The following is a 15291-nucleotide window of genomic DNA, read 5'->3' on the forward strand; positions in this document are numbered from 1 at the left end:
TACCTTAGTCCCAACATTCCTCAGCTGTCTACCAAATAGCTGTGAAAACCACTGGCAAAATATGTCTCATCCCTCTAGCCATGTGCTGAATACTGAGGGTATCAGGGGAAAGCCCAGCTCTCACTCACTCCTGAAGAGGCTGCCTGCTCTTGGCAGTCCTAGCACAGTCTGCTGCTGAAGAAACAATGGCATGGGCCCAGCCTTACATTATTTAATAATAAGAGGAATACCGAGTGTGATTGGGTTTAGCAACCCCACACTGAGCCCGAAGGGACTAATGAGAGCCTATAGGTGCAATCAGTCTTGCCCCACTACACCTGACATTGCTGGTAGGCGGAGGCAAAGGAGGAAAACGACAGCTCACAGGTGGCTGACTTGGAAAGGAAGCAGACTTTTTGAGCTAACCCTATGAAGGAAGGCAGCTGGGACCAGAGCCTAATTAGAGACCATCTTGAAGCTGTCTGGAAGGATCAGCTAAGGCCGGAGCCTAATTAGAAACTCCTATGGATCAGAGACTCCTTGGGGCAGGTAGACCTGGTGCAAACCTTTTCATTCCTCAACTAGTCTGGATCCCCTTTGTTTTGGGTCCTGAAGAAGAGTCAGTGAGGGAAGAGACTGTGAGGAAGGCCTAGTTGTAGACCATGGCTGGAAGCAGTTTAGGCATACAGCAGAGGCTCTGAATGAACAAACCTCATCTTTTTCATACAGGGTCTCTGGGCTGGAACCCTGAGGAGAGGCTGGGCCTGACTTCCCCTACCAGCCCACAGAGGGTGGGGATATGAAGACACCAGAGCCAAGGGCTGACAGGCCCAAAAGCCTTAAATTGGGTGAACTTCCAGCATGCTGCTGTCAGACCAGTGGCATGTTGGACTGGGGGTTTCCCTGGAAGGGATAGGACTATAGGTGACCTGGATGGAGGGTTAAGTCTCAGGAAAAGGCAGACCACTTCAGGGCCAGAGCAGAGCGCACCAAAGGACAAGAAGAGCCACTATACCACACCCAACCAGCAAGGGGTGCACTGGTAGATAGATCACATGCGTACAGTAGCTATTTTACAGTGCTCTCAGAGCACTTAACAAAGAAGGTCAGTATCACTGTTCCCGTGTTACAGATGAATATTTACATTGTTCATGTTCAGTTATTGTTTTTGCATGCTACTGAAATTTTGCTGACAGTGCAACTCAGCACAAAAATGCCAGTTTTCAAAATCTCTGAGCCAAACCCAATCAGAATTTCATTAGAGAAAGAAAAGACAATTCTCTGACCCTGGTCTTACACCTGCTGCATACAACTGAGTTATGTATTCTCTAAAAAAGGTTACAAGAATCATTTACAATGCCAAGTGTTAGACAATCTAACTACAGGAGTTGCTACCAGTTCCTTCTACAATACCCAGAGGTTTTACAGCTGGTTATCTGCTGGGCTTCTCCCCTTTGATAGGTGTACAGAAGCCACAAGATTTGCTCCCACATTTTTGTGCTCACAAACCTGGGAAGCACAATTTTTTCCACCTTCAAGTAAATAAAGGAATCTTGGCCTTTAAAAAATTTAATCCATTAGACAAAACACGCACAAAATATATGGGGTCAAATTTTTTAAAGGTGCTCCAAGCCCTGTACCCCAATTTCTGTACAAATGCTGTCTAGATGCTCAGATCATACACGCAGACCTGCACAGACAAAATTAGAAGCCATGTGTGAAAACCTGGCTCACCATACATGAGTGTTTACTATCTGCAGCTGTAAACAACAGGGCAAGGAATCCTATGTGCTACATAAAGAAATACAAATTCAGAACAAGAATCAAGAAGCAATTTTTCCACACTGATGAAGAGTCCATGAGGCAAGATTTCTGAGACAAAAGCAACAGAGTTATCCAAGAAACAAGTTAGATGCCATCCTGGAGAAAATGGGAATACAGTACTAAAAAGTGAGAATCTTGATGGACCCAATAAGCTTTACTCATTGCCAATATTTCTATTTCTGTACAAATGATTTATGTAGTCATAATAAAATACAACACTATTCTAAGGATGAGGAGAAGTATCAATTAACATATTATGGACAAAATTCCACATTGAAAAACATGGTTTCTGCAATGGTGTATTATAAAGATGTTCAAAACTAAAATACTTTTTGTTTGTAGGTAAAATACACGAATGAAAGAGTAATAGTCATGAAAACTGAAGTGAAGATTTCAGAGGTGGAATAATATGCAAGTAGTCTATTTCACTATTACTGCAGGTAACTTTTTGGTGTTAAACCAGGCACACAGTTACCCGTAACATTAAGAATTCTTCCCTCAGACTTTCTTAATACTACTTTTTCTCTCAATTCATTTTTTCCCTGAACACAAGTATATTCAAAGTTACACATAAAGCAAACAGCAGCCTTAATTTACTATTGTTAACCCCACCCCCCAAAAATAGAAACAATGCGTCAAATTTATAGCTTCTATAAGAGAATACGAGTTCACAGAAATCAATGGCGTTGGCATCCGCTCACAGTATTCACAAGTAAAGCCACATGCTACAGGACTAACAGTCTTTAGTCACTACAAAACACATTTTTCCCAGATAATTACATTTACCCTCTTGGACAAGAGGCAAGAGTGTTCTGTATTTTTAGGAGTCAATTTGTAAAGCTACTTTGCAGAAGTTTAGTTACATCGAATATATATATATAGTTTCCAGAGACATTCTTCTGTAATTTTATAGGGGACAAATCAGCATTATCTTCCTTACCTAAATGTTTGAATACTACAGTGACGGGTGATGATACAGTAACCATCTGAAGTGGTCTTTTGGGGACCCAGTTTCAAGCATAGACTATGGCGTTCAATTGTTAATTGATTGATTAGATATGGAGAGGTAGGAAAGACTATTTTAATAAATTATATAAGCATGCTCCCTACCAGTCATTTGGAGTCATATATGCTGGATGCCTTACAAGGGTAGGGAAAAGGGAGATGGGAAGTAGGCAGAGAAACTGTACATTTTTGGGTATGGTAGGCTCTCAAGGTGCAAAGGGAAAAACAGATGGGTCATATCCAGCACTTTACTTCCAATACAGCATGTGATGTGTGAGTAAAAACCCAAGACTGAGAAGGCCTGCAGTGCACTGTTTTAAAGTAATAAAGAAGTTCTGCAATAGTAAGATCTTGCAGATTTTATATTATAGCCCCGTTTGCTATATTAAAAGCAGTACTCACCGTAAGTGTTGACCATTCATTACTTAATTTATAGCTATATATATGCCATAGTAGGCAAATGGTTACCCATTATTCAGTGTAAAGAGCCCATTAATGCTGTTTTGGGCAGCCATCCAGAATCCACTGCATTGCAGTCTAAAATAAATTAAATCCTCAGTGATAATCTTGAATTTGTTATTATGTAGATAATCTATTTATATAAGTGGAACACACTACAATGAGCAATTACAATCTGGATTTGATTGATTAAGGGGAACATTTTCAAGGTGGGAAGGGAAAAATCCACTTATGACTTAAAAATACTGGTTGCTAGATAACTGTCACTAGTATAAGCTATTTCAACTAAAAAAATTAAACTTTTTCCCATTCTGAAATCAGCTGTTCTGTCCTTGCAGTTCTATGCACTTAAGGGAGAATAAATTAGCAAAGTGAAGCTCTATTGTGTGGGTCTAAGAAGAAAATATTACACAAAGTGCATCTTTTAGAAAGGTATATGGTATAATACTTCCTAAGAAGTTACTATTTTACCAGTCAAAAAGCAAACCAAGTTCTTATCTGTTGGCTTCTATAGATTGAACTGCAAAACCCAACTTTTCTCTGTAGGTTCAGCTATTGCTCTGGCTGGGAGACCTCCAAAGAATGCTGTATAAAGTGACACTGGTTATTCAATAGATAGTACACTCCCCTCCGAGTTAGTAAAGTACCATACCCATACTTTATGGAGTCAGGCAATACTGTATGTTGGAGTTGTTGTCTTTGAGATCAGATGTAAACATAAGATCCTGATTGCAAGTGGTCATGAAATATACCAGTGTGCTTTTTGCAATGATCAATATGAAGCTCTGGTGCCCATGTTAACCTCTAACGCAGGTAAAAAGAAAAGGAGGACTTGTGGCACCTTAGAGACTAACAAATTTATTTGAGCATAAGCTGTAGCTCACAAAAGCTTATGCTCAAATAAATTTGTTAGTCTCTAAGGTGCCACAAGTCCTCCTTTTCTTTTTGCGGATACAGACTAACACGGCTGCTACTCTGTAACTCAGGTAACTACATCCTAGCTACCTAAATTTCTCCATCAGATGTTTAATTGAAAAATACATTTTTAATTCCCTCTCCTCATCTGTTGTTAATGTTCTCGTTAAACAGTTGCAATATCACCACAGAGGTGGATGTATTTTAGTGGCAGCTGGAATACACCTAAGTTTAAAGCTTTTGTATCAGTTTGTAACACATCTGGAGAGCCTTTGTAAGGGAAAACACTACGTAAAATAGATCACAACTTTATTAGGTAGTGTCTGTTTACCTGTGAGGGTAAAATGGTCACTAGTCATCACCAGCTTAGAAAGCGGACAGTTTAAAAAATATTTATAGGCCAAATTTTCAAAATGTAGAGTCTCTTTGTGCACGTGCTCTTTGAACATTGACATTGATCCGATGAAGTGAGCTGTAGCTCACGAAAGCTCATGCTCAAATAAATTGGTTAGTCTCTAAGGTGCCACAAGTACTCCTTTTCTTTTTGCGAATACAGACGAACACGGCTGTTACTCTGAAACCTGACATTTGTGTGCATGTGATAGAATTTACACACACAAAACTCATTTGGATAATACTCTATTTCTGTATTCTATCATTGTTCTCACAAATGTGCTCTACAGTGTTATTGATTATGCATGAGATGAGGTGAAAAAAGTGAGCACATACGTGTTTGTGGCCAAAAAGTGCATATATGTGCATACCGAGACGCTGGCTTTGAAAATAAGCCCCTATATAGAAACACATGAAATTTACTTAAAATAATGCATCATTTAGTGTTATTCCATAGTAGTCACTTGTGGAGGGAAACATGGTAAAAAGGATGACATTTATCCAAATCCCATTGCTTCATCTTATCAAGCTCTAGAATTCCAGTGAAAAGGCTGCATATCACGTCTGTTGCCATGTGTGGTTTGCAGAGGAAGAGGCACGGACACTCAACTCTGACACCTCTGTTAGTTGTACCAGGAAGGAGAAACTGAAGGAGAACCAAGACTGTTTGGATCCCCATAAACAGCTTCCTGAAGAGGGAGCACAGGTGGCAGCACATAAATCAGTTTGCTTTTTCACTACTCTAGTATGAATACACACACTTGTAACTGTGGTCTGACTCTGATACTTAAAATGCAATGAAATACATACACCAAATCCCTAACAAAGCTGGAATCTTTTGCTATCTGCAAAGAGGAAATGTATATTCTTAACACCCAAGTATGCTTAAAAAAAACTTGCCAATTATTAGATTTAGGGCATATATAATGGCTTCTGTGTACAACATTTATAGCACTATTTAACCCATTGGCACTAGCAGGTACACCAACAGTAAAGGGTGATGGTGTCAACCAAAGGATCAATAAGTTAGACATAAATTTTAGCAACCAAGTGAAGAAGGTCAAGGAAAAATGTGCTTTCAATATTAGACCTAGTGATGGAACAGGGGGAAAATGCCACAAGATTTGTCCCCTATAAAATTACAGAAGAATGTCTCTGGAAACAAAGAGCTAAATATGAAGGTGTTAATAAATCAAGGCAAAACAGATAGATAAAGACACATATTCTGGGGTGAGTAGTCAGTAACTGTTGTTGGATATAAGACTGTGAAGATATTTATTGATCAAATCATTCCCTGTGAGTGACCAGAATAATCTGCCTCTAACTAAAGGATCATCCTCACCTTACATACAGACAATTTCCACTTACAAAAAATGATGCGTTCTTTATAGAAATTAAAACTCCATACTTCTAACAATAGGTTCAACTTGTTTGCTGAGATACTTGTACACGCTGGGATAAATCAATTCACATGCACCCAGGGACAAAAGTAACAGAGATAAATAAGAGACCGGGTGCTGCACAACAGGTAGTATATCTTCACAAAGCTCTGCAAAGTTGTATATTCACATGGTTTTAAAAATGTATATGGATATTTCTACTTTGTAGAAACAGTTAAAATTTTGGCAAAGGACTGCTGCCTGTTTAGCTTTTACATTACTGAAAACCTTTTGTTTAAATGTTGTGAAGGTTATGGGGTTCCTCTGCATTAACTTAGGAATGCTATGTATGCCATATGAGCGTCCAATAGCCAGAAAGGATATTTTCTGTCTGAGGAATTTATTCAAAAGGCGCTGTTAGGAAAAATAAGCAGGATATAAAACAATGACTACAGATAAGACCCCCACCTGGGAAAACACTTCAAGGTCTTTAAGAGAACAATGACTGGGCTATTAAGTTGGAAGAGCCTACCTGTCTTGGCTCCAGCAAAATTACAAGACTTGTCTTGCCAAGGCTGGGAACCTAAGATTAAAAGAACACTAAACAGTTAAAAAGTCACTTAGAGGAGGGGGAGGGGCAATAGTGAGGAGATATACAGGGAAACAGGCTGACACAGAGAGCGTCTACAGAAGCAGTAAAAAGAAAAGGAGTACTTGTGGCACCTTAGAGACTAACCAGTTAGAACTTAGAAGTTAGAAGTTGAGCCTACCTGGCTAACATCACAGGGGTTCTAGGTAGATATGCCTGCATACAGATTGATTCTTTCAAAATCCTTGTTCTCTTTGATGTATGTAGTGTTCCTACTGTTAAGAACAAACAATATCTTGTTTTGAAAAGGCCATATGGTATATATACTCTGTATATACCATAGGTCACAGTTCCCAAAGGGCAGAACTGCAGGTTCTGAACCTAAGTTGGGCCTGCTGAAGTAATCACAACTGGCACACAAGGGTCTGTAACCCAGGTCCTTATCTAAGAGTGGGAGAACTGTATGATTCTGCACTGACAGAGGTGAAAACTTGAGGCTTGTCACCCACGTGGGTACACTCAGAGAGACCCAGAGACAGGACAGAAGTGAAGCTAGCCCTGCACAACCGTGACAAACGTAATGAGGTAAAACAAATTTCTGGGGAGAGACTGTATGTATGTGGGAAGTGGGAGTGCACGTAAGGAATCATAATCACAAGAAACTACTTCTACCTCTATACAGAGTTAGGGCTTGTCTAAACGGCAAACTCGGGTGTGAATCTACAGTGCAACAGCCTGCCACACACTAACTATCCCCGTGGATCCTGCTGTTGCACACTAAAAGTTCCCTAGCACACACTGACCTACTCCCATTTCAAAGATGAAAACATACTAGAGAACTGTTAGTGCACAACAGCAGGGTCCATGAGGAACCTAAGGTGTGGTTCTACACTAAAAATTAGGTTGGCATAACTACATTGCTCAGGGATGTGAAAAATCCACACCCTTAAGCAGTGTAGTTAAGCTGGCCTTAGTCAGAAATCTTCCATCGACCTAGCTACCGCCTCTCAGGGAAATGGATTACCTACATTGATGGGTCAACCCCTCCTGTCACTGTAAGTAGTGTCTACACTGAAGTGCTACAGCCGCTTTAGCATTTTTAATACAGTCAAGCCCTTAGTGCCTTGCAGGCTAGTGCGAGGTAGATTTACACCCTAGCTTGCCATGCATTAAGTGTTTGCTCAGACAAGCCCTTAGAATTTAGACTGCACTATACACATCTCTTTAGCTTTCTTGACAGCATTCAGACTAGTATTGGGGGGGGGGGGGGGGGAGATAAAAACACCACACACAAAAAGCAGCGATTCTCATCCTTCTTGATTTTAACGAAACTGAAGTAAAATTTTTCATACAACATACTGATATCAATGTTCAGCAGAAGCCAAAATGGAGGCATTGTCTTCATCTCCATATAAATGAGAGACTGTTTATTATGCTATTGTTTGAAGTGCAAGGGAAAAAGCATTTTAGAAGCAGAGGCATAATATGATATATGTTAAACAGATCAGATGGCTTCCATACCAATAAAAATAGAGAAATGTAACATGAATGTGAACACACAAACAGGAACCAGTTGCATATTATATATACATTTTAAAAAAAGTACTATAATATCTAGGGATTTTAAAATTTATTCGAGTCTTATTTCAGTTATTGGGATTTTTGGATTGCGTGTAGTTAGCTTTCTATTTGTCAAGACAGGTCAACAGCGCTACCATTTTATATTCTGGGGCAACATGTGTTCCTCCAAATCCTCAGGCACATAGGAGGTCACTACCCTGTAGTATTATCTCAGACTGACAAGAATGGTCACTGCTGAGCTACCATCATTCAGCAATCTGGAAATCAGCCAGAAGGTATAAGGAGAGCAGTTTAGCAGACACCCACCTTCAAACCTGAATAGAATCACCTACATGGTGCCTCAGAGCTCACAGGTTCTAAGAGCAAAACTATCACGTCCAATACTGGCACAACATTGCACGGCTCCCAACCTAAACAAAGACTTATACCAGCCACTCTTATAACAACACGACTGAGGGAGGGGAAAAATTAGCTGGTTCCTCAACGGCTATGTTTAAAAAGAAAAGGAGTACTTGTGGCACCTTACAGACTAACCAATTCGGAAATCTATCAACTTCATGAAAAAACTCGTACAGATACAGACAGACATCATCTTCCTTTCCAAATGTAAACAGATGTACATCATACCAAAAGGACTGAAGGTAAAAAAAAATTGGTTAGTCTCTAAGGTGCCACATGTACTCCTTTTCTTTTTGCGAATACAGACTAACAAGGCTGCTACTCTGAAACCTGGGCTATGCTTAAGTATCTAGTAACATATACTGTACATTTTTCAAAGTGATCAGAACTGGAGATTGGAAGCTCTGCTCTTTCCAGACTCTTAACATTTAACCACTATCATTCAACAGCTATGGAATTCATATCAGTGACTGGGCAGGTGTATATTAGTAATGATCTTCTTTCAAACTCTCAGATTTGCAATGGATAATGGCAGTAGCCATCAGAATGTGTGGAGACTTTAAGCATAGTTTCTGCTGATTTGTTTTGAGAGGCAAGTAACAAATATTTAGTTTTTGTTTGTAGCTTTCCTTTTAATAACTACAGAGTTTTATTTTGCAGGTGGGAAAGCTGAATCCAGGATCCGCAGCTGCTCATGATCACATGGGGGAGAGGGCAATATGTAGAATGCACAATGTTAGTGAGTTGACACAACTCACAAAAATAAACAAAACTATAGTATGCTAAAAAAAAACTAACTTAATGGAAACAAGCTTTGTGACATTACATTCAATATTCCTTATGCAAATATGTTTATGATATGAATATGACATAACTGAGATGTACTTTATGTAAGATGGCTCATGTAAGATGATATTGGAAAGGTTATGATTTCCTGAATGTGATTATCCAATTTGTATGCCTGTATCATTTCTGTATCTGAAGTTAGTAATATTAGCTATGTGTCTGTATTTCAAATGTGTTACTTTTGGGTGACACCCCAACCAGCGCTTCAGGTACAACAATGGAAAAGCCAGACAGGGCTAATGGGCCATTAGCAGACACAATGGACTGCGAAAGAGCAGTGGCTTCCTGTGGACCCTGAAGACAGCTTATGAGCAATGGCTGTCACAGCCCTGCAGAGAGGTGGGTCTGAGTCACTGTTCCCTCTAAGCTATTCACGCGCACACAGATCCAAAACCCCGCACACATGGTGAAACACCGTGTGCACAAAAAATGAAATACTACATCGGAGCCAGGCCGAAATATGATTTACGGGCTACTTTTGACATTATTCGCCCTCCATCTATCAACACAGCCAGATTCTACTAGCTGGCGGGGGGGGGGGGGGGAGGGGAGGGAAAGGAGGGCAATGAATCGTACCCCTCCCCGCCACCATTTCAAACGTGGAACGTTGATCACGTCGAGACGATTGGGACCCACACCTCTCCTTGTAGTCTGTTCATTTGGCTATGTACAAACTCAAGTACGTGTGAATAAGTCAAAATGCCTGGCCGTAGTTGCTAAAGAACTGCAAAGATTTCCCAGAAATGAACAAAGGTAAGTGTTGTTTTCGTGATTGAAATCTTTCAAAGGCATTGGACTTTATACATTAACTCATGATGTTTTACCATTTTCCTGCATTTTTTTGCTGCAGATCCATGGATGTGATCGGAGCTATGCACAAACTTCCGGTATCCTGATCTGAATGATCTCCAGTTTGCTCTTTTGTCGAGTCACACTGTTAAGCGCATTGAAATAGTAGCCATATAATAAAAGTACTAATTTTAAATAAACCAATCTGGTAAAAAATCAATCCCAAAATGTCACTGTCTAGAGGTCTAAAGCATAAAAGAAAAGCAACTTCATTTAAATCTGGATGGCTGGATGAGACTATAGAGACGGTTACACCAAAGTCACATACTGTAATCCTTGTTAAACTTTGTGAAATATTCACATATGATGAGGACAATGGAGTGGTTTGTGTATATTGTTGAGATGCCAGAGCTTTGGGAGAATTTTCAATGGGAAGAATGTGGAATGATGTATGGAAGTTGGATTTCTTAAAGCGTCATCTGTCAAGTAAGTCTCATATAGATGGTGTAACAAGACTTAGAAACAAAAACCCTTCCTTACAGAGCAGATTGCTCAGACCCAGAAGAAATCAAGGTACTGATTGACAGTGTGTTGTTGGCTATTAAAATTAACAGCTCAATGCTTTCTGTTCAGGATATTAATGACAATATGGAAAAGTATGTGCGAATACCAGTGAGCTTGAGAAGTAAAAATTATGCTTTTGAATTTCTTGACATCATCAACTGCATTGTCCAAAATTACCTCATGCATGAAATAGCGTCGGCAATGTTTCATACTCTAGCTGTTGATGAAAGGACTGATATATCCATTAACAGATACTTGATACTCTACTTTAAATACAGATCCATAAATTCTGAAGACCATAAAACTTCGTTTGGTGGACTATTACGATTGCAAGAATGTGATGCTGTTTCAATGCAAACTAGATACCTTTAACTTGGGTTTGAATAGAGACTGGGAGTGTCTGAGTCATTACACATATTGAATCTATTTCCCCATGTTAAGTATCCTCACACCTTCTTGTCAACTGTCTAAATGGGCCATCTTGATTATCGCTACAAAAGTTTTTTTCTCCTGCTGATAATAGCTCATCTTAACTAATTAGCCTCTTACAGTTTGTATGGCAACTTCCACCTTCTCTCTCTCTCTCTCTGTGTGTGTGTGTGTGTGTGTATATATATATATGTATATATATCTTCTTACTATATGTTCCATTCTATGCATCCGATGAAGTGAGCTGTAGCCCACGAAAGCTTATGCTCTAATAAATTTGTTAGTCTCTAAGGTGCCACAAGTACTCCTTTTCTTTTTGCGGATACAGACTAACACGGCTGCTACTCTAAACCTGTTTCAATAGTGTCTGCAATTAAAGAGTTTGATAAAAAACACCAACTTGATCTAATGAAAATGGTGATGTTCACATCTGATGGTGCCGCCATAATGTTGGGCAAACTCAATGGTGTGGCGACTCAGTTGAAACGTGATATTCCACACTTAGTCTAGCAACATTGCGTTGCACACCGGGAAGACTTGGGGATTTCCGATGCGTGGAAAGAGGTCAAGCTGATAAGAGACATCGAAACCTTACTGAGAACTGTCTACACGGTGTTCTGTCGGTCATCCAGGAGAAAATGCAAATTTCAGGAAATAGTGGATGCTTCTGAATGTGAGTCAGTGGCTTTCAGGCCACTCAATGAAGTGCGCTGGTTATCTAGATACTTTGCACTTCGAGCAATTATTTGCAACTATAATCCTCTTCTGGAATATTTTGAGCAAGACAAAGATACCGATCCAGTTTCTAAATACTGCCACAAAAAGCGGAATACCATGGAATACCGAATAACATTAGAAGTTTTGAATGATGTTTTGTCAGAGCTGGCTTCACTATCCACGCTGCTCCAGAAACGGGGCCTTACACCTCTTGAAGCATTTCACCTTGCCCGAGGTAAACTGAACAAGATCAGAAGACAGTACTTGGAGATTCAGTCTTTTGGAGTGACAAAGTTATGGCTCTCTTAGATATGAGCTCTCAAGAAAATAATGGAATTGATACCAGTTCCATAATAACTTTCATAAACAACTTGTGTGCACATTTGGCAGACAGGTTTCCAGAGGATGAAGTCTAGGAGCGGTCCGCTTTTGATTGTGCAGCAATAGTTAAGTGTGACTTCAATTTTGGAATTCATCAAGTCAAATCCCTATATTCAAAATACAAAGACTTTCTTGCTGAAGAGATTGTTATAGTCAGTCAGTACAATGGCTTCAAGTTTGCAGTAGCCGAAAGAACCAAAAGCCAATTGGTTTTAAGTTTCCTGGATATGGTAACATTTGCTCACCAGAACGAACAGTTTCAGGATCTTGCAAATCTGATGGATATTGGAGGAACATTCCTAGCGTCAAGTGCAGACACTGAGTGTGGCTGTAGCTTAATGAACACTCTAAAAAACGAACTACAGAATCGTTTACGAGTAGATCATTTGGACATGCTGATGTGTATTAAGAGTTACCAGCTGGATGGAGGACTGATAGATCTGGACAGAGTTTATATTGAATGGGCAATTGAAAAAGATCACAGGGAAAAACAGTAAGGTTAGTTTAGCAGTCTTTGACATTTCAACCAATAAGGAAATTAAAATGCATTTGTAATTACATATCTTATTCTTGGCTGATAATTATTTATTGATATTTTTTAGGAAAATTTAAAATTTAAAACACAAACTCGTTTTTCTTTTTTTACTTGTGATGTCTCTATCTGAAAACCCATATAAATTGACATAATGGCATACTTATTGTCTTTATTGTATGTTTATCAAAATCTTTTCGGACATGTGTATAGAATGAAAGGTGAAAGTGGACACCAACGGGCAGAAGCCTATGGACTGATAATGATCATGATTAATATGTGCTTAGTATATGCTCGTGATTGTCTCTAAAAAAGATCATAAAGCATAATGCTTAAAACTAACTTCTACTTCTTTAAGAATAGTTAAATTTCCTTTTTCTAAGTATTTAAAAATGACATTTATAAAATAACATGGTGTAAAACTATTATCACAAATTGCAAATTAAAACTTTTTAAATGTATAAGCATTTTAATCGCTTGGACACATTTGTCTCATGGTGCACAAATTTGAACTCTGCTTCAAAAATTTGCACAGAAGAAATTTTTTGTGCACATGGCCTGTCAAAAATTAGAGGGAACATTTGTCTGAGTCCCCTGGTACTGGATACCCCTCCTCCTCTTTTGGAATGCCAGTGGTTTTCCACCAAAAGACAGAGAGTTCCCTCCTTACACAAGAGCTATATAAGGCAGGGGAGTGACATCATCACGGTTCTCCTCTGCCTCCCCACCCAAAGAGACATTGAAAAACACCTGGAAGCAAAAACTGAACGGGGCTGCGAGTAATAATACCTGTGGTCTGAAGAGGGAGACACTGCAGCTGCCTTTCAAGACTTTCTGTAATCTGCCTGCAACAATATCTAGGGTGAGAAATTACTATTTGTAACCAATTTCTTTAGTGAAACTAGCTTAGTTTACTAAGCAAATTAAGCCAAACACGCAATCTGCTTTGTTCTGTTTGCTACCCCTTTTACCACTTAAAATCTGCCTTTTGTAGTTAATAAAATTTTGTTGTTTATAATATTACCCAGTTTCTGTAATTTCTAACTGGGGCGGGGGGTGAGAAGCTGTGCATACTTTCTTCCACATTGAGGGAGGAGGCGAATTTCATAAAACCTTTGGGTTTCTATCCCTTAAAAGGAGTGAGCACCAGAGTGTTGGAGCAAGTCCCTTAAGCTGAATCTTCCCAGAGTTGATCTGCAGTTGGATGCGGCCCTGCCTGTGTGCTTGGCTGGAAAAGGCTTGTGAGCCTAACCCAACAAGGCCAGGTAAAGGGGCCCATGCTGGCAGAGCAGATAGACTCAGTGGTATCTCAGCACATCAGGCAGCTTCCTATGGGCATAATCCGTCACAAGCGCCACTGGAAAATAGACAGGCAGATATTTTCCCTATATAGTAAAAATACTGGAATATATTATTTGTTTACTCATTTTTCTTCAAGGAATAGTTGAACTAGGTTAATAAAAAACGAATGATGCAATACTAACTCTATATGGGTGTTAGTGAGATACAAACCAGACTTAAAAACAGTGCACAAAATTATTGTGTGTGTGTGTTTGTGACACTCTGTACCCCAAGGCAACACACTGGCACCCCCACATTTATCATGGTGACATAAGGCTAAGATTTAGTCATGTGTATTTTTAGTAAAAGTCATAGACAGGTCACGGGCAATAAACAAAAATTCACGGCCCTGTGACCTGTCCATGACTTGTACTATATACCTCTGACTAAATCATGGGTGCTCTGGGAGACTCTGGGGGTGCAGCTGCTGCTCTGGAGGGGGGCCTCTGTGGTGCCCACTGGTGCTGGGGGCTCCGGGACACCCGCAGGTACTGGTGGGGACCTCCAGGGCACCCGTTGGGGTGCCTGCTGGTGCTGGGGAGGGGATTCCGGGGCGCCCGCTGGTGCTCGGGTTGAAGGGAGGCACGGGAACACCTCTCGAGCTGCTTGAGGGCCCTGGGGTCAGTTGCACCAGCCAGCTGCAGAAATCATGGAGGTCCCAGAAAATCACAGAATCCTTGACCTCCGTGACAGACTTGCAGCCTTAATTATGATGCATCTTGTACAAAGTATGTCATGTGAGGTGTCAATGGAAAAGTTATGGTTTGCTGCATATGATTATCCTTATTGTAACCATGTATCATTTTTGAATCTGAAGCTGTGAATATTGACTGTGTACCTGTATTTCAAATGTGTTTGCTCCTGTGGTATCTCCCACAAAGTAGTTTATATCCAGTCTAGCCAGCATATTTTGAATGAACTATTGAAGTTGATGGCCCAGTAATTAACATCATGGACCATTGAAGAAGCTTATCCCCACCTGATGGACTGTCCTGTAGATGTTCTAGCCAGAATACGGGGAATGGCCCCTGTTATGACTCATCAAAGCATGCAAGGGCATGTGACCAGCTCACGTGGCACTGAATTCCATCTTGTGCCTGTACTTTTCCACTATCTGTGTTGGGGGCTTTGTTTGGGACAATGAAGTTCCCTCCACATGCCAGAAACCA

The 15291-nt window shown here is 40.0% G+C and overlaps 1 protein-coding gene across 4 annotated transcripts in view; it reads right to left on the reverse strand.

The window, feature by feature from the left end:
• MCC (MCC regulator of WNT signaling pathway) overlaps positions 1-15291 on the reverse strand; it is a 348703-nt gene that overhangs the window by 244361 nt on the left and 89051 nt on the right. For 2 of the 4 annotated variants that reach the window (XM_043546967.1, XM_043546968.1), the window contains one exon: positions 6487-6537. The exons of the other annotated variants lie outside the window; for them this stretch is intronic. In XM_043546967.1, coding sequence (XP_043402902.1) covers positions 6487-6537 — 51 coding nt within the window. The remainder of the gene's footprint in view (positions 1-6486; positions 6538-15291) is intronic. 4 annotated transcript variants of the gene reach the window in all.

The sequence above is a fragment of the Chelonia mydas genome, chromosome 5 (assembly GCF_015237465.2).
Source record: "Chelonia mydas isolate rCheMyd1 chromosome 5, rCheMyd1.pri.v2, whole genome shotgun sequence".
Lineage (NCBI taxonomy): Eukaryota > Metazoa > Chordata > Testudines > Cheloniidae > Chelonia > Chelonia mydas.